We start from the raw sequence: 24,959 nt of genomic DNA, 5'->3' as shown, positions 1-24,959 counted from the left end.
TGCGGATCTGGTACCTTCTCAAAGCTGGAAGTCTCCAGGGATATCCTACAATATTTTTACTGCTTTCCTCTGAACTTGTACTTCTTCATCCCTTACTCCTCAGTGCAACTGGCAACAACATAGGCTGCTCTGCCCATAAAGACCATCCCAAGTCTGGTGTCCTCACAAGAGGAGATCCCTTCTAGATGCTTCCTTTGGAGTCCAGCATGCTCTGGCTTGGGGTCCTGTGGTCTACGGCTGCTCTGCAGCAGGCCACACCATTGTCACCCTTGTCTTTTCCCCCCAACCCTCTCCCCCAGCTTTTGTTCTTAGGCTGCTTGGAAAGTCACGTTTATGTTCCTCACATATGGGAAGTATTTTGACCAAAACGAAAAACCCTAATGTGTTCTTGGCAAAACGATTGGCTGAGCAAGGCTGGCTTCAACTTGAAAGGGACGCTTTCAGTAGGCAACGAAACAAAACAGAAACCCCACACACCACTCTGGCCACACTGTAATTCTTATTCATAAATGCTAAATATATTTATACATTGCATGTGTGCATTCACCAAAGCCTCCTTTCCCAGGGCAAGAAGGTGAGTGTTGGAGCCATTAAAGTTTTTATTATCGAGCTGCACATGGTTATAGAAATCCATGGAGATGTTTACATTTTCTTAAAACACTGGCTTTATGGTAGAACCAGAATTGTTTTCTCCAGGATTAACCCTCTAGCCAGGTGGCACAAAGAGAACACCGTAGAAACAATATTTGTGGAGAGCCTATTGTCTGCAAGGCATTGTGCTAGGGGCTTCATGCACAGTTCTTCCCCTGAATCCTTACCACCAACCCCAGGAGGCAGGTAGCAGGATTGCCCCACTGACAGAGGGGGAGACTGAGAGCCAGAGGTTTAGCATCTCCCCCGAGGTCTTTCAGCCCTCCTTCCAGCTGTTCCCCACTGTTGAGGTGCCAGAGGATTTCTAGGGTTCCCATATTCCTTGCTTTATGTGTGTGTGTTTTCCTTTTTCTGCAAAGCAGTGGGAACCTAAGTCAGGTTTTGTTTGGATCTGAGTTGCCTGAGAGAAGGACCAGCACCCAGGGCTGGTTGCCCACAGCATGAGCACTGTAACTACAGAGCAGTTGGTGGGGCACAATTCCTCTCCAGCAGATACAAGGAGGCAACCCCCAAAGCTTTGAACCCAGACAGATCTGGATTTGAATCCTGTCTCTATCATCATCTGAGAGATTCTGGGCAAGTTGTTGATCTTCTCTGAGCCTCAACTTTCTCAACTGGAATGTGAGGTTAAGGCTGCCTGCCTCTCAGCGCTGTAGTGAGGACTGGAGAGAGAACATACAGGAAGGACCTGGGAAATGGTTGGTAATTACTCACTGCCACACCTCTGTGTTCTCAGCCATGCACAGCTACTGCCTTCAGCCCTGCTTTGCATGAGCAGGCCCAGGCCTGCCCAGGTTCTGAGTCAGTGCCGACCAGATTTAGCAGCTCAAGCCTGCCTGACCATCCTGACATGTTGCCGGGATCCTGCTGTACCTGACTTCCGAGGTGCTGAGCCTACTCCCAACCCTTCTTATCCCCAGCCCGAGCTCTGGTGGGGTCTAGATGAATGAACTGGGCTTCCTCCTGCGTCTGGATTGGATACCCACACCCACCTTCACCCTAGACAGCCTAAGATCTTTATATCCCTTAAGTACTGTTGAATGCTGTTGTAGAGCTGGCTTTTGCAACTGGGCATGGTCGTCGCACTCAGCAAGTTTGATTGTTACTCTTCTGAGCATCTTTTAGATGTCAGGCCCTACAAAAAGATACGCATAGTCCAGAAAAGGGAGCTAAATGCTTTACAGGAATTATCTCATTTCATTCTCATTATGACCCTGTAAAGTAGGCACTACTAATCTTCATTTTCAAAATGAGGAAACTGAGGCTTAGGAAGATTAAGGGCCTTTCTCCAAGCCACACAGCTAGTAAGAGGGAAAGCCAGGCCTAGAAAGCCAAGTCAGGCTCACAGTCATGCCATGTCGCTTTTCATCCCTTCACCGCCGCCTCCTTTCCGACTGCTTGATGTGCTCATGGCAGCAGGCGCCTTCTCTTCCTGCGGCAGCTGTCACGATGTGCTGTCATCGATTTGCTTCTCTCAGTCTCTCATTAGACTGGGAGCTCCCTGAGGGCTGGGACAGGTTTCATTTATACCTGTCCCTCAGTGCTCACCTCAAAACCTGACACAGAAGCAGCATTCCAAAAGCTTTTTGTTGACTGAGTTGTATTGGCTTTTTCTTTTCTACCTGCTGACTTATGTGCTGAAGTCCCATTTACCCTCTACCCAAACTCATTGGAGCTATGACAGCTCTAGAATCAACATTAGCACTCACTCTTGGGTCTGAAATGGTGTGATGTGTATATTATGGTGTCAGCTAAAGCAACCATTTTTTTTTTTCCAAATACTTGTCTACATCAAAAGTGTTTAGCCACCCTGTTTCTTAAGTTTCCTTTAATCTGGAAATTTTTCCCATAGCCTTTTTCTTTGTCTCAATGACACAGACATTGCTGAAGAATATAGTCCATTAAAAAAAACCCCACAGAATGCTGCCCATTTTGGGTTTGTGATGTGTCCTTCTGATGAGATTCAGGCTATGCATGCCCAGCTAACCCTGTGATGCTGTGTTCTTCTCAGGCTATCACATCTGAGGCACAGGGTATCCATCTGCCAGCTGCAGTTAATTTGATCACCCAATCAGGATGCTGTCCTGTTTCTTCCCTGTATAGTTAACATTCTTTTTCTTCTTGTAACCAATAGCCAAGCTGTGAGAACACATTTGAAGAACATGCATACATCCTGTTGTTCATCAAAATTCACTGACGATTCCTGCCTGGACATATCTTTACTATGATGATTGAAAAATGATGATTCTGCAATTCGATGCAGTATCTGATTCTAGACTGAACCCTGTACAGGAGAGAAAAAATGCCATAAAGGACATCATTGAGTTATTGACAAAACTGGAATATGAATGGCAGATTAAATAAAAGTGCTACATAAAAGCGAGATCTACTGAAATTTACTCTCAAATGACTCATAAAAAATTTGTGTGAATAGACATACATGCATGCCTATGAACACATGTATATGTACACATATATACACAAATGTATATGTATGCATAAGAGTGTGGAGAGTACATACAAATGATAAAGCAAATGAGGTAAATTTTGAAATGTAAAAGTTAGGTACTTGGGTGTTCCTTGCATAATTCCTATTTTTGCAACTTTTCTGTAAGTTTGAAATTATTTCCCCAAAAAAGTTAACAGCTTTTGACCACCTGTATTATAAAGATTAGATGTCCTGCCTAAAGCAATATGTCTTTCATCTAATTGCTGACAGTGAGTCAATGAACAAGTGCACATTTCCCCTGGCCTGAATGACCCCCAAGGCCTACTTCCTTAGGAAATCCTGTGACCCCCATGTGAAACTTCTGTCCCCATGGCAGTGCCTGTGGAAACTGCCAAGTAAACAACAGCGATGTTTTGAAAAGGAAGCCTCTAGTTCTGGTTCCACATGTCTTGGTTTTCTTTATTAAAAGATAATACAGAAATGATATGATGATACCTAAAGGGTCCTGAATATAAGATGAAGTGACAGACGTCCCTGGTGCAATGCCGCAGGAACTTCTGTGCTGACACCTGCGAGCTCTGTTCAGTCCCCTTTCATGATCGCTGCGTATTCCTTCTGATGTTCAACCAGCTTCAGGAATACTTGATATTTCTTGTCATAGTATCTGTGGGAGACAAGTGAATAAGCCGAATGAGCTCAGACAAGCTGTTCTGCAGCACCTCCCTTTACATTTAGAACGGAACTATATCTGTTATGGGTTTGCAGATACCTCCCATTTTTTCAATGCTTACAGCTTCCTGAGCAATGAATATTATTATCTCTATTAACTCTAATCTACCTGGAGTGTTATTATCTCCATTTTAGAAGTGAAGACATTTGCTCAGAGAGGCACATCTAAAGTAGTATACATAAAAATCAGCAGGGTTGGAATTCACACTCAGGTCTGTCCAACTTGAAAGGCTTCTCTGTGATGTACAGAAAGTCCCGGGCTTAACACAAGACCATTCACATTCCCGGCTTTAATAAATACTTCACACATGACTGGTCCCAGGTTTGACGACTGTTTTAAAACCACAGCCTTGCCAGGGACAAGATGAAACACTTTAATCACCCTTTGCAACTCCTACATTTCCTCTGCAGACTACTTTATCTGGGAGTGGAACCCCAGGAAAACATGACAAACCCTTTCCTGCTGCTGGGCCCTGCCCTCCAGGCGTCCCACAGTGGACCCTGACCTCCTGTACTCCCCAGGTGACTCTTCGGGGAGACCTGTCAGAACATGGTCTTGGCCATGAGTCAGATGGCAGAGCAGCCCAGTCCTGAAAGGGATAAGGGCAGCTGAGACATTATATTTGAAGACTCGCACTGTGTCCTTACTCCTCCCACTGGGAGGAGTTGACAAGGGGCGAGGGTTGGTGAAGCCAGGTTAGCGCGTCTTGGTAGATTCTGGGGCGCTCTGAAAGGAAGTCTTCATGAGGAAGCTTTGGCGAAGCTTGTGAATTGGGGTAGATTGTAAGCAGCGCCTGTAACTTCTACTTGTAAACATGCTGATTGGGTTCATAAGAGTCCCCTCCCCCCAAGCATTTCTACCATAAGCATTACAGGAACTCAAGGGCCGTGCCCGGGGTGGGGCAACACAGCTTTGGGAGCTGGACTCCGAAGTCTGGTTTGAATAGCAGCTTGGCCTTTACTAGCTGTGTGACCTTGGATGTGTCACTTAACCTGTTTGTGCCTAAATTTCCTCATTTGTAAATGAGAATAAATATTGGGTCTACCTGAAGAGCTGTAGTTTGAATTAAATGAGGTAATGCATGAAAAGCACTTAGAATACTGCCTGGCTCGTAGTAAGTGGTATCAGAGTTAGTTATGGTGATTACTGAAAAAAATATTCCAATATTATCATTAACCTAGCTATACGTGGGTCCTACTAACCCACTCTGACTCTCCAAATTAATTAATTATAGAATGATTTGGGATGGCGATTTTCTCATTTTAATGATACTCAATGACAATGTAACGCTAAGCAATTCTTTCACTCTCTGAAATGGACATCTCAAAACTGCTGGAAGGGAGCTTGGCTCAGTAACCCTTCTCGTGTACTTGAAGATTTACAATTTTAATCCTGACGACTCTGCAGCAACTTTGCTGGCCTCATTCTTTGTACAGTAAGAAAAACATTGGCTTTGCAGGCAGAGAAACTTAGATGACTCTGGGCAACTTTTAAAAATTGTCTGAGCCTCAGTTTCCCTGCTCTAAGAGGGTGATAACAGTTTTAAACAAGAAAATGAACATGATATACTCCGTGAGCTGTCAAGTGCTAACAAATGTGAACTAATGCTCTTATATACTTTTATGACCCTAGAATGCCAAGAGAGGAATGCTCTTCCTTTTTTACACATGGGAAGCTGAGGTCCAAACCACTTTCTTTTTTCCCCCCTGTTCTTTTTATTCCTAATTTTTTTTTTTTTTTTTTTTTTGGTAAAATATACATAACATGAGATTTGCCATGTCAACTGTTTTTAAGAGTACAGTTTAGTGGCCTTAACAGAACATTCATCACTGTGCAACCATCAGCACCATCCGTCCACAGAACTCCTTTCATCTTCGAAACTGAAACTCTACCCATTAAACAATAACTCCCCTTTTCCTGCTCTCCCAGCCCCTGGCCACCACATTCTACTTTCTGCCTCTATAATTTTGACTATTCTAATTATCCCATATAAGTGGAATCATACAGTCTTTTTGTGACTGGCTTATTTCATTTAAAATAATGTCCTCAAGGCTCATCCATGTTCATGCATCAGGCTATCCTTCCTTTTGAAGAATGAATGATGTTACATGGTATGTTTGTACCACATTTTGTTTACCCATTCATTCGCTGGTGGACACTTGGGTTGCTTCTCTATTTTAGCTACTGTAAATAATGCGGCTATGAACATGGGTGTACAAACATCTCTTGGAACCCCTGCTTCCAGTTCTTTTGGGTATATACCCAGAAGTGGAATTTCTGGACCATATGGTAATTTTATTTTTAATTTTTGAGAAACCACCGTACTATTTTCTACAGTGGCTACGCCATTTCCATTTCTACCAACAGGGTTCCAATTTCCCCAAATCCTTGTCAACAGCTGGTATGTATACATATATTTTGATAGTTCCCATCATAATGGGTGTGAGGTGATATCTCATTATAGTTTTGATTTGCATTTCCCGAATGACTAGAGATATCGAGCATCTTTTCATATATTCATAGGCCATTTGCATATCTTCTTTGGAAAAATGTCTTTTCAAGTCCTTTGCCTATTTTTAATTTGAGTTGCTTATTTTGTTGCTGTTGAGTTTTAGGAGTTCTTTAGATATTCTGGATATTAATCCCGTATCAGATATATGATATTAAATATTTCCTCTCATTCTGTGGTATGCTTTTATAGTCTGTTGATAATGCCTTTTGATGAACAAATTTTTCTAGGGCACTTTTAAGGGACTGCCCTAAAACCACAGATAAATTTGGTGTGGCATGCCCTGGCTGGTTTGGCTCAGTGGTTAGAGTGTCGGCCCGTGGACTGAATGGTCCCCGGTTTGATTTCGGCCAACGGCATGTACCTCGATTGCAGGCTCGATCCCAGGCCCCGGTCAGGGTGCATACGGGAGGCAGCCAATAGATATTTCTCTCTCTCTGTCCTTTCCACTCTCTCTGAAAAGCAATGGAAAAAATATCCTTGGGTGAGGATTTAAAAAAAAAATTTTTGGTCTAGGAATGTGGATGAGATTTTGGATCCTCTTAAAAGGTGTAATGAACTATGTAGTCACTAGATAATGTTTTCTGTGGTCCTGACTTTTAAACTCAAGTAAATTCCCTCTCTCCCAAGTTCTCCCCACACTTGGTCAGTTGCTCCGTATGGCACAGAACTAAGTCCATGTTCCGTACAGATAATATGATTTGAGTCAAAGAGATGAGAGAGTTGCTCAGAGGAAACCGGCTCCCTTTGCACTTGCAAATCTTCAGGCAGCCTGCAGATGGTGCGAGAGCACTGTGTGTGCCTCCTCCACAAAGGCCGTTTCCCAGCTGACAGCCAGAAACTAAGGATTCTCTGCAAAAGGAGCACATGGATTTACTGCAAGAACTTAAAAACAGACTTCCCTTAAAAGTCATGGGAGGGTCAGCGAAGAGATGGGGAAGAATAATCTGTTTCTAATTTCAGCAAAAGGGGGATGCTGCTAACCCATGGCTCCCCCTATATCAGGAACTCAGATCGCTCACTGTTCCTGAATTGAGCTCCCCAATGTTAGGTCCTCTCAGCCCCCTATTTAGAGAGGCGTTTATATTTGGAGGGTTAACAGCCCAACTCCATTGGGAGACCTTCATTAAGAAAATGAAAATAAAGTGGATTACTTTGTCCACGGATTATTTCCAACTGTGCTAAATACTGGAGGTGCTTTGGTGGGATCAGCACCTTTGTCCATTGCATGAGGTGAAATTTGCTTTTATATCTCAATCTCAAGTACTTTCAAAATACTAGAAAAGGTGTTTGCACACTGTCCCTTCACCTTTTCTTTTTTTTTAAATCCTCACCTGAGGACATGCTCATTGCTTCTAGAGAGGAAGAGAGAGAGAGAGGGAGAGAGAGAGAGATTGATCCTGTAAGTGTTTCGATTGGGGATTGAACCCATAACCTAGGTATGTGCCAAGACCAGGATTTGAATCTACAGCCTTCTGGTGTTCAGTATGATGCTCCAACCAACTGAGGCACCCGGCCAGGGCTGTCCCTTTTTCTTTACACTCACTACCAGTGAATCGGGTCTTTTTCATCTCTCACCTGGATTATTGACAAAGCCTTCCACCCGATCTCTCCGCTTCTCCCATTCATCCTCTAAGGGGAATCTTTCTAAACTCTGTACCTGACCAGGTCTCACCACTGCTGAAAATTCAGTATCTCTATTTTGGCTGCAGGATGAAGTCTGAGGTCTTTAGCATGGCCTCCAACTCCCACGAGATGAGCCTGCGCACTCCCCTGCACCCAGTTTCGAGTCCGCCATTCCCCATCTCATACACTACCCATCTCACAGGCTGCATTTCAGAATTATGAGCTGTTTGTAGTTGCCTGACATACGGTGCTGCTCTCACTTTTATAACTTGGCACGTTATTCTCTCTACCGAGAATGTCCTTCCCTGTCTTGTCCATCTGACAATTTCTTTTAAGCATTTAAAGTCAGCTAGACTTAACCTCCTCTCAGCCCCACAGGGTCACATTCCTTAATTCCTTGGACTGCTGTGTAGAACTTATCCCTTTGTTTGGAAATTATCTTTGTGTGTAAATAAAATTGTGTTGTATTCCCCTCTAAATCTGTGGCTAATGAGCACAATGCCTTGAATTAGCAGGAGCTCAATAAATTATTGGTTTGTGACTTGGGGTTAAAATACTGATCAAGGTCATGACATAGCCCTCAATGCCAAGTGATGCAAAGAGTAAAAGAACAGATAGATGCTACTGTGTGCTTTGATGGAAGATATAAGAAGAGATCCATATTTTAGAACCAAGGAGAAGAGATTTGCTGCTAATGACCTAGGCAAAAGAACACTGGTCTGAGCGCTCAGACGTCTGTACTTGACCCCCAGGTCTGGTCCTACCTAGTGATCAGAGGCAACTGAAAATGACTTTACCTCTCTGGGACTTAGTTTTACCAACTATTAAATGAAAGGGCTGGATTAGCTGACCTCCAAGGTTTATTTCAGCTCCAGAGCTGTGTGTGTTTACATGCTCTTACTCCTTAGCACTGTGCATGTAAAAGACATAAACTTACCTTTTATCCTCAAGTCTGGGAAATACAACTTTCCCAACATTGCTCATTCTTGCCATTGCCTCCTGTAAAAGAGAACACAGAGTTGGAAAGATAAAACCGAAGTGAGGCTTGTCCCAGGCAAGAGATTCTAATTAGAATTCACTTCCCCTTACGATACTCAGTTAGTTCTTCCAACTTTCCCCCCAGCCCCGGCTTATTTTCTCTGGTAATGGGAATGCATAAAACACCAATAAACACTAAAAGATGCATCTATGAGCACACAGCCCGGGCTTAATAAATGGTTGCTTATTGAGGCCTCCAGGCCTAAACAGCCCAGAAGGTGAAGATTTGTGGCCACTCACAGGGAATAGTGGGAGAGAATGCTTTCCCCTTCTCATGGCCCGGATACCTGGGCTTAAGAAGACAATGCAATGAGCCACTGAGCACACTGCCCACTTTACTCAAGACAATAGTAACTGAATAGGACCACTTTGCACCTGCACTAGAGGGCCAAATACATATTTAAGGCCTCTTCATGTCATCTTTGGCTTTTCCTCCAGCAGTGTTTGAGATTGTGAGTGCCGATACGGTCCCTCCGGCCTAAGTCCAATTGACCTGAGTTCTGCACTGTGACTTCAGGACGCGCCTGTCTTTACAATGGAGCAATCAGGCAGCAGCAAGCTGCAGCGCCTGGATGGACATGGTCTGGCGTGCACAGCTTCAAGGTCAACCGTAGACTGTGTTGGCTCTGTTATGTAACTGAAATGGTTAGGTTTCCTTGCAGTCTCCCCATGCTGTTAAAGCTATGGGAAAGTTAGGGGGAATGGACTGAACCCACACTTTGGAGTCCAGCAGACTTGACAAGGGAGCTTGCGAGCAATGGCGTGGCAAAGCCCCTCAGAAGAGGCCCTGTCTTAGGAACAGCTACTGAGGTCTCATTGTTAAGGATACATTCACTCAGGGGTCACATAGGTACTTCTTATTCCATAGATTTATTAATCACTCACTATGTACCAGTCGCTGTGCTAGGGACACATGTGCCCAAGACACGCTCTTTGTCTTGGAGAAACTCACATGCCAAGAGGGGAGGGAAAAACATAAAAAGCTGACGACCACTCGGAATGTCAGGGGCCCTGGGTATCTTCAAAACAGTGGGGGAGGTCAGGGATGCTCAGAGCTGCGAGCGATGGGCAGCAGACGACAAATGGCAGCCTTGAGCATGGAGCAGACTTTAAAAATTAAAAAAAATTACTGAACATGAAATCATGGCGAAAGGATAAACGCTAAGAAAGGGCAGTCTGGGGCTCTTCTGTGAAGGAGCAAACAGCCAAACACATCTTAGTGGGGTCGCTGGTGTTCCACTTAACAGGGACATCTTAAGAGGTCTGCTCACCCCGACGAGTGTCAGACGCTTTCCTCCACGGGCTAAGTTCTCCCCCCCTAAAGGAATCCCTCCTCCCCTCCCCTCCCCTCCCCTCCCCTCCCCTCCCCTCCCCTCCCCTCCCCTCCCCTCCCCTCCCCTCCCCTCCCCTCCCCTCCCCTCCCCTCCCCTCCCCTCCCCTCCCCTCTCCTCTCCTCCTCTCCTCTCGCTAAGAGGCCTCAGCAACCCCCAAGGCCGGCATCCCGCTCACTCTCCTGCCTGCCCCGGCTCTGCTGTGAGCAGGAGGGCTCGCCCCTCTCCCTCCCCTGACCCCTGGAAATGCCCTGCGGAAATGCTCCTCTAGGTCGCGCTTGGGCTCAGGCCCGAGACAACACTCCAGGGCTGCCTGCATGGGTGGGATCCGGGACACCTGTGCTACAGAGGGGGCTCCGTAAATGTCACTTCCCTCCCCCTGTAACAGGTGTGTGGACAAAGGCAGACCTGCAATTCTCTTCCTTTCTTTCTCCACGTTACCTCTGCTTGTTTTGAAAATAAATTAGTAAGAAACAAACACCAGCAATAGAGACTTCAAAAGTTTAAAAAGAGGTTATTTTGTTTCTCAGAAAAGTACAGATTGAAGCACTGACCTCGGCTCAGGTGTCTCCTCCACAGAGGAGATTTCTTTCTGACTCCCCCCGCAGCCCACCCCCGCCACGAGCGCATGAATGACACGGCCCCGCAACTTTCTGCGAGCACGTCCGTCTCCCCAACGAGCCCGTGAGCTCCTTAAGACAGGGACTGCTGTAATTACTTCCGCTGCCAAGCTCAGCATCTGGGACAGCGTACACATCCAGCGAATGATACGAGATGAATGAACTCAAGGATCCTACGTGGGACAACTTGAAAATGGAAGCTCTGGCTGAGATCTAGGGATGACAGAGAAAAGATACCAAGTGAGCTGGAAACAGACCACCCTGAAGAATCTGGAAAAGGGGTGGGTGAGGACCCATGAGTCAACTCTTACACCTTCCATCCACAGGGAAGGTCAGAAAAAGAGCTGGATTTTGGAGGAGAAAATTACTGGGTTTATTGTGCATCAAGCCTCCTTCCAGGGGAGGGGTGAGAGGAATGTTCCCCCTCACAAGTCAAGGGAGCAGGGCTTCACCGAGACCAACAGGGAACGCGGTGTGTCCCTAAGGCGGTGGGACACAGTGGACCGAGTGTGACTCCTGTCTGGGAGGAAGGGCTGGTGGGCACGTCAGTGTAGACAAGAAGGGCGGGTGGCACCCGGATCAGCCAGCACTGCCAGAGTCTGTCAGTCTCCCAAAGGCAGGACTGTTCCCACAGACCCACGTGGCTGGCATGCGAGAGGGCTGTCGTGGGCTGTCTTAGATCCTGTCCAACATGGACACCTAATGTGGCAGAGAAAGTCTGCAGAACGAAGCTCGAGAGAACTGCAGGATTTGAAAGGAATTGGGAGAAGAGCAAGCAATCTGCTAGAATAGAGGCATTAACAAGGACAAGGTGTTGTCAATGAGAGGCTTCCAGAGCAGCGGCCTTCCAGCCAAATCTCTGGCGGAGTCTATAAACACCCACTAGGCTAGGAGAGCCTGCAGCCCGGGCGTGACAAGGCCCATTAGATGAGAGCTTTCCTTCGCCCCCAGCCTCTCTTCCCCGACCCCCACCAAGCACCTCCGGGGATTAAGAAAAAAGCTAGTATGTTGGAGAGAAAAAATAATTGCAACAATGTAAAGGGGCAGTGGGAGTAAAAGATAGAGTTGACTCTGAATTCTATCTCAAGAAGTTTGTCCTCAAGTTACACATGCAGCACAGTAAACACTGGACCAACATGTATTAAAATGTTAACAGGTTTAAGAGCATGGGTGATATTTTTTTCTCTTGCTTTTTTTTGAGTGTGTGTGTGTGTGTTTTCTAAACTTTCCACAGTAGCATATATTGATTTGATAATTGTAAGGAAAATAAGAATATACTGCATTAAAAAAAAAGAAGTTATGCATCTGGGCAGTCAAAGTGAGCCCTCCTCTCTCCGGGGGGGCAGGGCGCACTGTGGGTATCTGACACAGTAAGGAGAATGCCCAGAGAAGCAGTGCTGTCATCAGAAATAGCAATGCTGAGTTTTCTAATTTCTCCAAATAATGAACATAAAACTGAAACCTCATGAACCCACTGGCTGCAATAAATCTGGAAATTACCACAGCATAACAATACGGAGTTATTATGGAAATGCTGACACGTGCTAAATATAGCCGCCCCCCACAATATATTTCTGTTCAAAAGGGTCTATTTGAAGTTGGCCTCAAAATTCATACTTTCTGTCAGCAGGCAGGAGCCGGGCCATCTTAATCTGCAGCACGCTACACTCTTTGTTTGAGAGTCTAGACAGCACAATGAATGCAGTGACTTCTCTCCTTCCTTTCTGCCCACACAATGGAAGCTTTTAAAAAACAAAATATTTGGTAAAATCGCATTTTAATCACTTCTTTTCTTTCTCTCTCTAAGGCAGAGCTATAAATAAACCATGAAAGTTCACATTTGATCGTTACTTCTGAAAGCAAGGGAAGGGTTTCTGTAGGAGAAAATAGGGGCCCTGTACCAGGGCATGAAAGGCGGCATTCACAGGGTCTGACCCTTCCCCGCCGTGTCAGGGCCCAGCTACCAGCTTGCACACACTGCTCACCACTTCTCTGGGAGCAGCGCTGGCGAGCGCCAGGCCTGTGTGGGCGCAGGAAACACCCAGTTCTCATGCATTGTGGCCTCCTTTGGGAGCTACCAAAGGGCTTCAGGCGACACTGGGGTGAGTTACCCAGGGAAATTAGGTTAAAGAAAGGAAGGGGCTCTTCAGCACCCATGGAAAAGATGGGGATTCCAAAGTGGCAGACACACTAACCTGGGGAGAAGCGGGCGTGGTACCTTCTCCCCTCCCCTCCCCAGGGGAAGGGGAACAATGGCCTTAAGACCTGGGATGACTATTGGGAAGTCTAGACCTACCAGCTTGGCAGTGTCCAGACATGATCTACAGGGAATAATCAGAACCTGGCACTGTGGGGCCATACAGTGAGCTCCCTGAGGGGAGGAACTAGGTCACCGTAGGCCTCGTGCCTGGCATGTCCGCGCACGTACAGGTGTCTGGTTCGTGATGGCTCATTGGCTAAAGCAGAGGGCGATGACTTTCATAACAGGGACAAAGTAAGATCATCTAAGCTGGTGTTTCTAAAGTGGCACGCATGCACTCCAGGGAGGGCTCAAGGTGTTGCATTAGGATTCCAGGAGAAAATATTGGAAGTGCCATTTATATGATTTTTAGTCTGAGGGAATTAATTAAGCCTGGCCAGCACTTCATATGCAGGCCGTCACCAGATGCGTTAGTGGTCTACACATTACATAGTTACGAGTCACGTAAGGTGTGTGAAGTTTCCTAAGAGAGGAATGGGAGCTCTTGCTTCTATGTCCACAGCTGCCAGGGGTTTGCTAAGTGCTGTCATTCACATGGTCTAGGGAGTCATAGGTATTATCTAGTTTATCTGAAGTAATCCTTGAAAAATTGGCAACTGGCTGAAAAAGATTCAGTCCAAGGATTAAAGGTAATGGTGATAATTCAGATTCAAGTAAATGAGAAAATGGAGCCCTGGCTCAGTTGGTTGGACTGTCGTCCCATACACCAAAAGGTTGTGGGTTCGATTCCTGCTCAGGCACATACCCAGGTTGCGGGTTTGATCCCTGGTCAGGGTGAGTACCGTAGGCAACCGATGGATGTTTCTCTCATGGAGATGTCTCTCTCCCTCTACCTTCCTCATTCTAAAATCAATAAACATATCCTTGGGTAAGGATTTAAAAAAAGAAAGAAAGAAAATAGAGACACTTTTTACTGCTTGAGATATAATCTATCAAGCACAAACAAAAGCATTTAGAAATCATCAAAAGTAATTTTAAAAATCATTAAAAACTTCTGTCCACGGATGTATAGTGCACCTTTAGATACTGCATAACGCTAGTATGAAGACAGCTGTGTTTCACCTGTTTTATAGTATACGCAGTCTACAAGCACAGAACAGCTTTATGCCTGTTCTTAAGTAAGTTCCCATGTATGGAGGATGCAAGCTCGAAATGTATTTCACTATAGGGTGTATGATCCAAGGAACGTGGCATCTACTGACTTAGCAGACAACTTCCATGGCTGCTATGTTACTGGTTTGACCAGCATTTCCCAGGTGCTAACTCTGTGCTGCGCTCTGTGTTAACTGCTTTATGTACATGACCTTTTGAATCCTCAAAATGATTTTATGACACGGATGTCATCATCTAGCCCCACTTTATGAATCAAGGAAGTAAACAGAGTATAAGGAACTTGCCCAAGGTCATAAAGCCAATAAATAGTCCAGGCAGAATTCAAGCCCATTTCTGACTCCAGGCCTTTGCTGAGGCCTCCCTGCAGGCCCAGTGGTCCTGTACTTCACTGTGATGCAAAAGCCTCATCCTAGAACCCCCCTACATTTGAGTTCGAACCCCACTTCTGCTGCTTATTAGCTGCGTGATCTCTCGGGCGAGAAGGAGTGTGTGTGTGTGTGTGTGTGGGGTGTGTGTGTGTGTGTGAGAAACAGGCCAATACAGTACACTGCACCTTTTTCAGAGGTGCTGACACATAGCTCTGAGATACATGAGTCTGCCTTCTTGAGGAACTCTGACTCATTTTACTGGAACAGGCTCACATGCTAATGTGTGGGCTGAGGCACATGACCCTCCACAGAAAAACAGAAAGGATAGCAGTGTGATTTTCCTCCAACAAGCACTAAGAAATAGCTAGTTGTTCTTTTAGTGATTTGTTTTGTTTTTATTTTTCACAGAGTCATCTTTTGACCCGCATCTGGAGTTCTGTGCAACCTCCGCACATTGGAGACAACAATGTCAATTCAGAAGCAGGAAGGGATGAGAGAAAGGAAAGAGTGGGAGAAGTCTTCATCATTAATCATGATATGAAGACTCAACGCCTCAGTTATAATTTTATATCTTATCCATCTATCCATCTGTCTATCTACCTATCCACCCACCTACGTACATACACACATATATTTTGCTTAGGGTGTTGATTACATGGGGGTACACATTTATCAAATTTCATCAAACTGTATATTTAATATCTGTGAATTTCACTTTATGCATACTATATTGCAACTTAGAAATTATAAAAGAAAAAGCATCTTATATGTGTATAAGTATATACGTTGGTATATGTACATATTATTTAATTTTCAATTATATGCCTACCAAACAGAAATAAAAATTTAAATGCCCAGTTCTCTATTCTTGACTCTAAAATATACCTCATATGAGTCTCTTGATCATAAAGGAGGGGCGGCGGGGTGGAAGCTCTCCAATTCTGCAGGAAATGGAAATGCTAGTGGAAAGATACTGAGTTTCAGAAATAAAAAGGGTTAGGATAGCATCTGGGCTCTGCTACTTACTGGATGTGTGAACTAAGCCTCAGTTTTTCCATCTATAAAATAGGAATAATAATATCTACTCACAGCATTGTGGAAAATTCCAGTGTCCAATTCTTTGACTACCCACCAGGCCTCCTAACCTCCGCTCTGGTATTCTACTAGCAGCCAGGGCCACCCAGGGTGGTTTTCAGGAGGAGAGATAAAATGATACACTCTGCCTATAACAGACTATTGGGGCGTGAAGTTGGGCTTTATCACGTACTAGCTGCATTATCATGGACAAACTAACTTCTTTATGCCTGTTTCCTTTTCTAAAGATGGAGATAATAATAGTATGCCTCTTGTAGGACTATTGTTAGGATCACATGAGTTATTTCAGGTAAAGCAGTCAGAACAGCCAGCACAAAGTAAATACTCCATAACTTTCACATATTTATTATCCCAATAGCATTCAAGCTCCATGTGGCCAGGGGTTCTCATTTCATTCACTCACTGCAGTAAGAACGGAGCCTGGCCAGAGTGGGCAACCCATAACTAGTATTTGTTGAATAAATCAGTGCATGAGGTAAGCTAAATTTTATCTCTCTAGGCTGTTTTCACCCACAATACTTCTGACACCAAATGTGTGGGGTGGTGTTCCTTAGACCAAGCAACTCTCCAAATCTCTAGACAACAACTGGGGATTCTACAACTTAATTTGGAAATTGACTACCTGGAGTTAGCAACAGATTCCATAGGTTTAAGGGCTCAGTCCCACAAGGCTTCAGATGTCAGTCAAAAGCCCAGGTCTCCCAAACTTCTGACAGATCAGCTGTAAATCAGAGCTGCCCTCCCATCTCAGGTTTGATAACTTGATAGAACAGCTCAGTGAACTCAGGAAAACAGTTGGCTTACTATTACCAGTCTACTTTAAAGGGTACAAGCCTGGAATAGTCAGATAAAAGAGATGGATAGAGCAAGCCATGGGGGTGTGGGAGGTGTGTGGAGCTTCCATGCCCTCTCTGGGGTGCACCACCCTAAGCTCTCCAAACCCTGTAGTTTAGGAGTTTTCATGGAGGTTTCGTTACATAGGCATGATTGTTTAAATTATTGGCCATTGGTGACTGACTCACTCTCCAGTCCCTCTGCCCTCCCTGGCAGTCAGGGGGTGACACTGAAAGTTCCAACCCTTTCTTTAATCAGGCCTGGCCTTTCTGGCAACCAACCCCCATGCTGAACCTATCTAAGGGTCCCCGGCCACCAGTCATCGCCTCAGTACATAAAAGACACTCTTTTCCCTTCAGAGATTCCATGGGTTTTAGGAGCTATGTGCCAGGAATCAGGAACAGAGAGCAAATATTTATACTTCGTTATATAAGAGTCTCTCTCATCCCTAAAAAACTACAATGGCCTTCCATTGGCTTTGAACGAAATGCAGATTTTGCAGGATAGTCCAGAACTTCAAGATCAAGCTTGTGACATCTCCAACCTCATTTCATTTCCCCGTTCACTGTGTTCAATATGCTAGAGACACACTTGCCACCTTACTGTTGGTTACACGCTAAGCTGGCTCCTGCCCTGGGCATTCTTGCTTTTCTCAGGTACGCCCCTGTCCTAGATCTTTCACTGTTCAGCTTTTTCATGTGATTTAGGTCCTTTTCAAACATAATCTCTATGAGGCCTCCACTGGCCACCCTTGCTGAAACAGTCCACTTCTCCCAAACACTATTACATCAGTCCTCTTCACGGCAACTAGCACGAACTGGGATTCTATCGCCAGTTCACAAGCGACCTTGTTCACTGTCTGCTTCTTCCTCTGTGGCCTCACCTCTTCTCCTCCTTCCATGGAGCCAGAGTCCTTGGCTTCCTTATTTCTCAGTGTAGCCTGAGCCTTTAGCAGGGCATTAGCTAAAGGTCAGCTGACAGTGTAAACTTACTGAATGCTCACTGGAGAGGCACCGTATCTGCATCTTGCCTCACTTGATGCTCACAAGCATTCTGTGACAGAGGCCTTTTTATCTAATTTACAATGAGGAAACAGAGGCTCATAGAGGTTAAGCGACTTGCCTACTCTAGTAAATGGCTTAGGTAAGATCTGAACCGTGCTTTAACTCCTGAATAAGACCGGGCTCGTTCCTTGAGGGGCTCAAAACCAACATGTAGGTCTCTAGTTGGTGACAATTTAACTTCCTCTGATGACTTTGGGGCCCTGTAAAACCGTAAAAGCTTGTTTTTTCCGCTGTCAAAGACAAAGTCAATCATAGTCATGATATTGTGCTTACAGGGGTAGGAAGGTGCATTCATTGGCATATGGAAAGATTGTTCCTATTAACTTTGGAATCAAAATTACTGCCAGCTGGATGGCCCTGAGTGAGACCTTTCCCTCTCTGGAACTCGCTTTCCTTATCAGTAAAATAAGGGGGCTGGATTAAATTCTTTCTAAAGTCTCTGACAACTCCACAATCTGTTGAGTCCATGCACATGTCTTTTTTTGATGACCTCTTAGTTAACAAGTGAACCAGTGACTCCCCATGGTACAGTTCATTAGAGTTTTATTAGGCCCATTCTGAGGGGGAATGTACCCGACTGTGTTTCTCTAGCAAGGCACAATTCCATTGCAATTCAGTCAGAGCAAACATGGCACTGGGGGTGGCAAAAATATCAAGCTTCTTGCTCAAAGCATCAGATAGATTACAGAACTCCCAAAATGCAAGCCATCACCCATCTAACAATCTATTATTGACTGGAAGAGAAATGGCCCTGCCCATAGGTCTGGCTGAAAAGGCATAAAGCACTGCAGGAAGCCGGAACAGAAATAACAACAACAGTAACTCAACAATAATAATCATGGTAGCTAACATTTATTGGGCATTTACCATGGCCCATCACTGTATTAAATACTTTACCTATTTGATGTCCCCAATTGAAAGATGAGGAATCACACATTTTTGGAAACTGTACTTTTTTCTTTTTTCTTATTTGGAACCTGTATTCTTAACCATGTACTATGGCTTAACCAAGGTTTTGGTGATGTACAGATCATAATTCAAAACCTAGCTCTGCCATTTAACACTCTGAGACTCAATTTCTTCATTTTAGAAATGCGGACGTAAATACCTATGTCATAGGCTGGTTGTGTGGACTAATGCTTTAGAAGTATAGCTACTATTATTATTACTATTACTAATTACCCATCAAGTGAAACAAACTTTATTTTCTTAGAAACTTTACCAAAAACTAAGAGTTCCCATGTATATATCTAAGTGTATGCTTCAGGTTGGTGGGGTGGGTAGGCTCGGGAAGGTGTTAGGGTTCAATATTTCCATGGCTTATGATCATTTCCAGACAATTGTTCCTCCATCTGCAAGCAAATGCTCTGCTCCTCTGAGGCTGGCACCACCTAATGATGGAGATACAATCAAGTCCACCTCCCTTGCTGTCACCACCAGCCTCTTGCCCGCATCCCTATGCCAAACGAGGCTAAGGCCCAGGTCGCAGTTTCCCTATTCACCTGGAGGTTTGTCATTATCATGGAAGATCTCAGCATCTGTTTATTCCATCCAATGCTGGCTCTCATGGGTTTCAAAATGTTTCCAACTCCAGGAACTTTCATCTCCACTTTACTTCAGCACTCACTCCCACAACCATACCCTGAAAGTATCATCCATGAGAGGGCGATACTTATGTCTATTCCAATAGTTTAATAGCCACTTTCTCACTTAGCCCAGTTTTCACACGTGCCCCAGCCTTCTAACCAAATGTCCTCCCCCACCTCAAGGTAATCTCCAGAACCTCAATCCATCCTTCTTTCAATCCATACACTCCTTCTGCCCCAAATTTCTTCCATGGCTGGGGTAGAGTGCGTCATCTACTTCATCAAACACACCGACCAACCAGAATCACCACTAATGCTCTTTTAGTTGCCAAATTCAACTGGTATCTCTAATTCACAAACACCATTTAGCCAGGGCATTTTTCATTTATGGATATAAGGGAGAAACTTTGTTTAAGATGGAACAGGCTGCCCGGGCAGGCGTGGCTCAGTGGTTGAGCATCGACCTAGGATCCAGGAGATCGCGGTTCGATTCCTGGTCAGGGCACATGCTAGGGCTGTGGGCTGGATCCCCAGTCGGGGGCGTGCAGGGGGCAGCCGATCAATGACTCTCTCATCATTGATGTTTCTATCTCTCTCTCCCTCTCCCTTCCTCTCTATGAAATCAATAAAGATATTTAAAAAAAAAAAAAAGATGGAGCAGGACAATGGGAGACTGCAACTCAAGAATGTGAGACATCCTAAAAGCTCTCAAAGTCTGAACACCTTGGAAATTTACACTGCCCGCTTCAAAGTTAATTCCTTACTGGCAAGATTCTTTGGCCAGCAGATCTGGAATTATAATTGGCAGCAAAGAATAAAAATGTGATGGTATTAACACAGGGCACAAAGATTGAGCTGTAAGGGATGTTGGGTAGTCACTAGTTTCAGTTTCTTTGGGTTGAGGCTGGTAGATAACCAAATTATCTCAGACACAAGGTATCTATCCATCCATCCGTCTCTCCACACTCTTTAAAGTTCCCTGTTTTGGATTTCCAACTCTCCTAGGCCAGAGCTATATTAGAGATAGGACTTGGACACCCTTATCTTACATTTAGGGCTGGCCTTAGATGGGCTTACAGAACAGAAGTCCCTCTGGCTAAGCCAGAATTGTTTTCAAACCAACTTCAGGAGGAAAAAAACAAGAGAGGTTGAATCTGAAGCCAAGAGCTGGGGAGGCCAAGGAGAGCACCAAAGCACCAAAACACCAAAACAAGAGACAGGCTGGAAGGCAGCTGCAAAGCCAGCAGGGTAGGGAGGAAGCGGAGGTCAGATGGAGAGAGGGCGAGGCATGCAATGCAAGTCCAGGATAGATCATTGTGGTGTCCTTTTAAACTGATGTAAGATCTTTTCTGTATTCCCAAAGCCCCATGGTTTCCCTCTGTCTTAGCACTTAGCACACAGTAGGATAAATGTCTGTTTATTGATATGTCTCCCCAACTAGACTATGAGACCTGAGAATATAGAGGCCATTGATTTTTATCAGTGTTCCCAGCAACTGATATGTGACTCTTCCATGCATGCTGTGAGAATAAGAGAATGAATGAGTAGAAGGATGGATGAAGGAAGGAAGGAATCAGGGATGTGATATCTAAATAAAGCAATGTTAGGATCTCCCTCAGGTTTTTTTTTCTGAATTTCCTGTCAGGTCAATATATTCTTCATTGTCAGGTGTCACAGAGACAAGATCATGAACTCTGGACTGCCTAGACTGAAACTCAGGCTTTTCTAAATAAATGGCTCGGGCTATTTGTACCTGTGGGCTAATCTCTATGTGCTTCAGTTTACTCATCTGTAAAATAGAAAGAATAGAGTTATTGAGAAAATACATGCAAACCATCAAATTAGTGCCTGACACAAGTAATAGCTTTAAAAAATTGAGCTATGTTTATTGTTATAATTGTCATACCCAACTCCCCCCAGCACTACACAGGGTCTTACAATGTTTTCTTGAGTGCCACTATTTAAAGACAGCACTTCCTAATCTTGGGCTGCACGTAGCATGCTGCCCGGGCAGGGAAATGATAAGGAACATAGAATGAAGGCACCATTCAACACCGAATACCAGCTGATGCCTCTGTTTAATGAGGGGAAGGAAGATAAACAATGAGCGGAGTGGCGGCCGTGGGGAATGAAAGTGGCAGGGGCTTCTGGGTTTAGAAACATGGAGTTTATTTCTGGGTTGGACGTCCAGGCCTTTTACCTAAAACAAACACGGAAAACAACAGCTCTTCCAGCTGTGTTTATGAATATGAGCTTGCTCTGGATTTCACAAGACACAGGGAGTTCGGTCTGCTTCTCTCTGGTTACTAAATTATAGACAAGCACATGATGTGCTGGAAAGAGAACTGATCTGGAAGTCAGGAGGCTCCAGTCTTGGATTAGTCTTAGTCTGGGCTCTGTGACTTTGAATAAGTTGCTTCCTTTCTTTGGATCCCAGTTTCCTCTTTTCCAAAATGGGAAGTTTGAGCCAGATGATGTTAGTTTTATTGTTAAAACAATTAGTTATTGAGTACCTTGTGTGTGCCCAGGCACTTTACAAGGAACTGTGCTGCATTAGTGAACCCGACAGCTCTGATCCCCGACTTCATGAAACTCAGCGTACTGAAGAAATGCAGGTGTTATGGGAGAATATCAGAAGGAGACCAAACTAGTTTGGGGGCTTAGGAAACTACCTGAGGCAGTGGGAGATGGAGGGGGCCCTGCCAATAGGTGGGGCATTTCTTTCATTTTAAGAAATGTGAAGGGAAAAAGTTTGTGTCTAGATATAAGCAGTGGCGTGCTGATAAATGTTTAACAACTGGGTCTGCCAAAAAATAAAAGAAAAAGACTTGAATTGTAACATTTGCCCATTTCTGAGGTGTAAAGACTTCCACTGTGGCCAGTTTCAGGCTCACTGAACATGGAGCTGAGAAGAGATGCACACAATCACCTCTTGTGAGCAGGTGTGAGCCAGCTCCAGCACACCACTGGGTACAAGAACGTTAAAAGACTTGATGGCAGGTATCTTTCTACAGGCCTTTATTTTCTCTTTGAGGGAGCTGGTGGTTAAGAATAGAAGATCGTCTATTTGAATGTGAGAGGAAAGATGGGGCTGGGGAAAAAGGGAGTTTGAAATCAAAGCGGAAAATGAGAAATGGAGCTGACATACTAGGTTCCAATCAGGAAACAGATGGACACTCATGTTGGGTAACTGAAGTAAAACTTAATAAAGAGATTGTTTAAAAGGAAGTTTAGAAAAAGAGAGAAGTGCCCCATGACTAGCAACAGTAGGGAGCCATTACCAGCTCCTGGCCAGAAGGAGCAAGGGGAGGGAGTGTTTCCATCACCCAGAAAGAAAGCTGCAGGGAGAGGGCTACCTGCAGGAATTGTGGTCTAAGGTGGATGGACCAACTAACAGTGGCAACTCAGCAAGAAGAGAGCTGGGGGAACAAATACCTTCCTTCTCCCCTCCAGGCTCTTGCTGGTGCCTTTCACTGGCCAAACCCAATTAGAAGCCAGCGGATAAGGGAGGCTGTCTAATGACAATATATAATGATAGAAGCCTGCTTAATGTTTGTATAGTGTTTTCTTACAGCGTTCAGTGGCCTGGAAGCAGGCATAAGTAAGGTAGAAAGCAGGCCTCATCCTGGATTGGGGTAAGATAAGAGCAACAGGAAAAAAATTAAAAAATAAAACAGCCATGTGGAGACTGGCCATGTGGTGAGAGAGAAGAGGGGTACGAGGAAGGTAAAGAGAAGCCTCCCAACCACCCTCCAAGGTGCACATTAACTCTGTCTTAGAGACAAGGAAACTGGAACTCAAAGCAGTCATGAGGCTTGCCGTGGATTCAGGAGCCAGGTCAGTATAGCTTGCAGGCATTTCCACTCTATGGTTCCACCTGCAAGCAAATCATGGTTTGACTGAATTGGGGGAAGGGGCATATTTCAATGTTCATTTCAGCTTTTAGTTGAACTGGAAGCATTACTGGGATTTTCTACCCCCAAACATAAACTCATGAATGCTGAAAAGTAAGGATGCCTTTGGGCACTGTCATCATGGATGCCTCTCCCACACGTACAAACTAGAAGGCGGATGAGGGACATGGAAGGGGGTCCATTATGAAATAAAAGTGGAGACAAGTTCCCAAGCACACTCCTCTTCCTACTCCACAGCCCACGCCTGCCCCCGGCTCCCCTCTGGGCAGCACCTGGCCTCGTGGTAGGAGTAGAGGGGGAGAGAGCGCCCTGCGACTTCCCCGGGTGTCTCGTACAGAGATGGAGCCCTTGGGTATTCCCAGGGGCTTGGCACATGGCAAATGCTCAGTGATTATAGGCCTAGTGGAATCTTTTAGGGACCATGTTTTCTGGGTCAAATATTGCACGGTCGAACAACAGGAGAAAAGATTAGGAAACAGAGCTGCGAAGCTGGGAACCGAGCACAGGGCGTTGGCAATAGCCAGGTTGGAATTCCTGTGGTGTGACCTGGGAGTCTAACTCTCTCTTGGGCTACTGATGACATTTCCTCATTTGTAAAATTGGCCGATACCTCCTGGGCAGTTGTGAGGATGAAATGAGCCTGAGATGCAAAGCTCCTGGCACGTGCACGTGCTCGGCAGAAGCTGATTCCTCCCACTTCCCCGTCTCTCTCTGGTCCTCCCGTGATTGAGCCACTGCTTTCATTTCCCAGAATTGTCGCTTTTTCTTCTGCCACTGTCTTCCATTCGCAGAAGATAGAAGTGGTTTTCCTACAGTTTCCCAACCATGATTATCTAAGGGTTTTCTGGTTGTTATGTTTTGGTCACTTTTGGGCCCTGATGACCCTAGGTGACCATTCTGCGGAAACCGCGACATTTTGGATCAGGGCTTTTTTCCCAGTTTTGAATAAACACAGAGAGCTTTTTTTTTTTTTACCTTTTATTTCAACTCTCGTTTGCCATCTGGTGCCTGGTTTGGCTGCATCTGTGTTTGCTTAATGACTTTAAGCGAAGGCCGAGTTTACATATGGGAAGAAGGAGAAGGCTCTGCTGATTTCTTCCATATGTTCATTTATTCATATATTGTGATTTTTGTAACCTCACCAGCGTAGATCCCTTCAGACAATCCTCACACTGCTCCTTGGAGGCCCGCTTCTTTGTGTGTTCAGCTGGGCGTTTCCGTGAGAACGTTTTTGCAATACCCATTCCTTTAGTATAGCTCAGGGGGGCTTTTAGATGGGCACAAAATTAAGGTTCCTGAAGGTTCTTCCATTTTGAATGGAGGTGGCTCACTTGATTTAGGTGATTCTATGGAAGAGACCTGGATTCGGGGCCCTTCTCTCACTTGTAAATGGTGCGAATTCAATCAAGTTCTATATCCACTCCCGTCCTCAGTTTACTCATCGCTAACCAAGAGGCTGGGGCTAGGTTTCTCTGACACCTGAGAATCGCTTTCCCTCATCCAGTCTCCTCCTCTGCCTCTGGCGCTGGGTTTCTTCTGGCTCTTACAGGTTAGCCCATGATGTCCCAGCACGTGTCTTCCCTCCTCTCAGCTCCTGAGCAGGGGTGCGTTTGGGGGGAAATCCAAGAGAGGCATCCCACCTTCTGCATAACACGTGAGTGAAAGAGGGTGAGACCTACTTCTTGTTTTGTAAACAGTCAGCATGATTTCTCCTCTATAGTATACTTGGGGTTCAGTGGAGTGCGAAGGCTCGTAAGCTCCAGAGATAGGA

General features: G+C 45.1%; 1 protein-coding gene across 12 annotated transcripts in view; it reads right to left on the bottom strand.

The window, feature by feature from the left end:
- Positions 1–504: 504 nt before the first annotated feature.
- Positions 505–24,959, bottom strand: part of FGGY (FGGY carbohydrate kinase domain containing) — a 354,457-nt gene continuing 330,002 nt past the window's right edge. For 9 of the 12 annotated variants that reach the window (XM_081145346.1, XM_081145349.1, XM_081145350.1 and 6 more), the window contains 2 exons: positions 8,903–8,964; positions 3,535–3,764 (listed from right to left, as the gene is read on the bottom strand). In XM_081145346.1, coding sequence (XP_081001472.1) covers positions 3,683–3,764; positions 8,903–8,964 — 144 coding nt within the window. In that variant the 3' untranslated portion in view covers positions 3,535–3,682. Of the gene's footprint in view, positions 2,936–3,534; positions 3,765–8,902; positions 8,965–24,959 lie in introns of those variants that run through there. The other 3 variants (XR_013999411.1, XR_013999413.1, XR_013999412.1) reach the window with 2 other exon arrangements.

This window comes from Miniopterus schreibersii (genome assembly GCF_964146895.1).
Source record: "Miniopterus schreibersii genome assembly, chromosome: 8".
Lineage (NCBI taxonomy): Eukaryota > Metazoa > Chordata > Mammalia > Chiroptera > Miniopteridae > Miniopterus > Miniopterus schreibersii.
The sequence above is the reverse complement of the archived record's forward strand: the minus strand, read 5'-3'. Positions and strand labels throughout refer to the sequence as shown.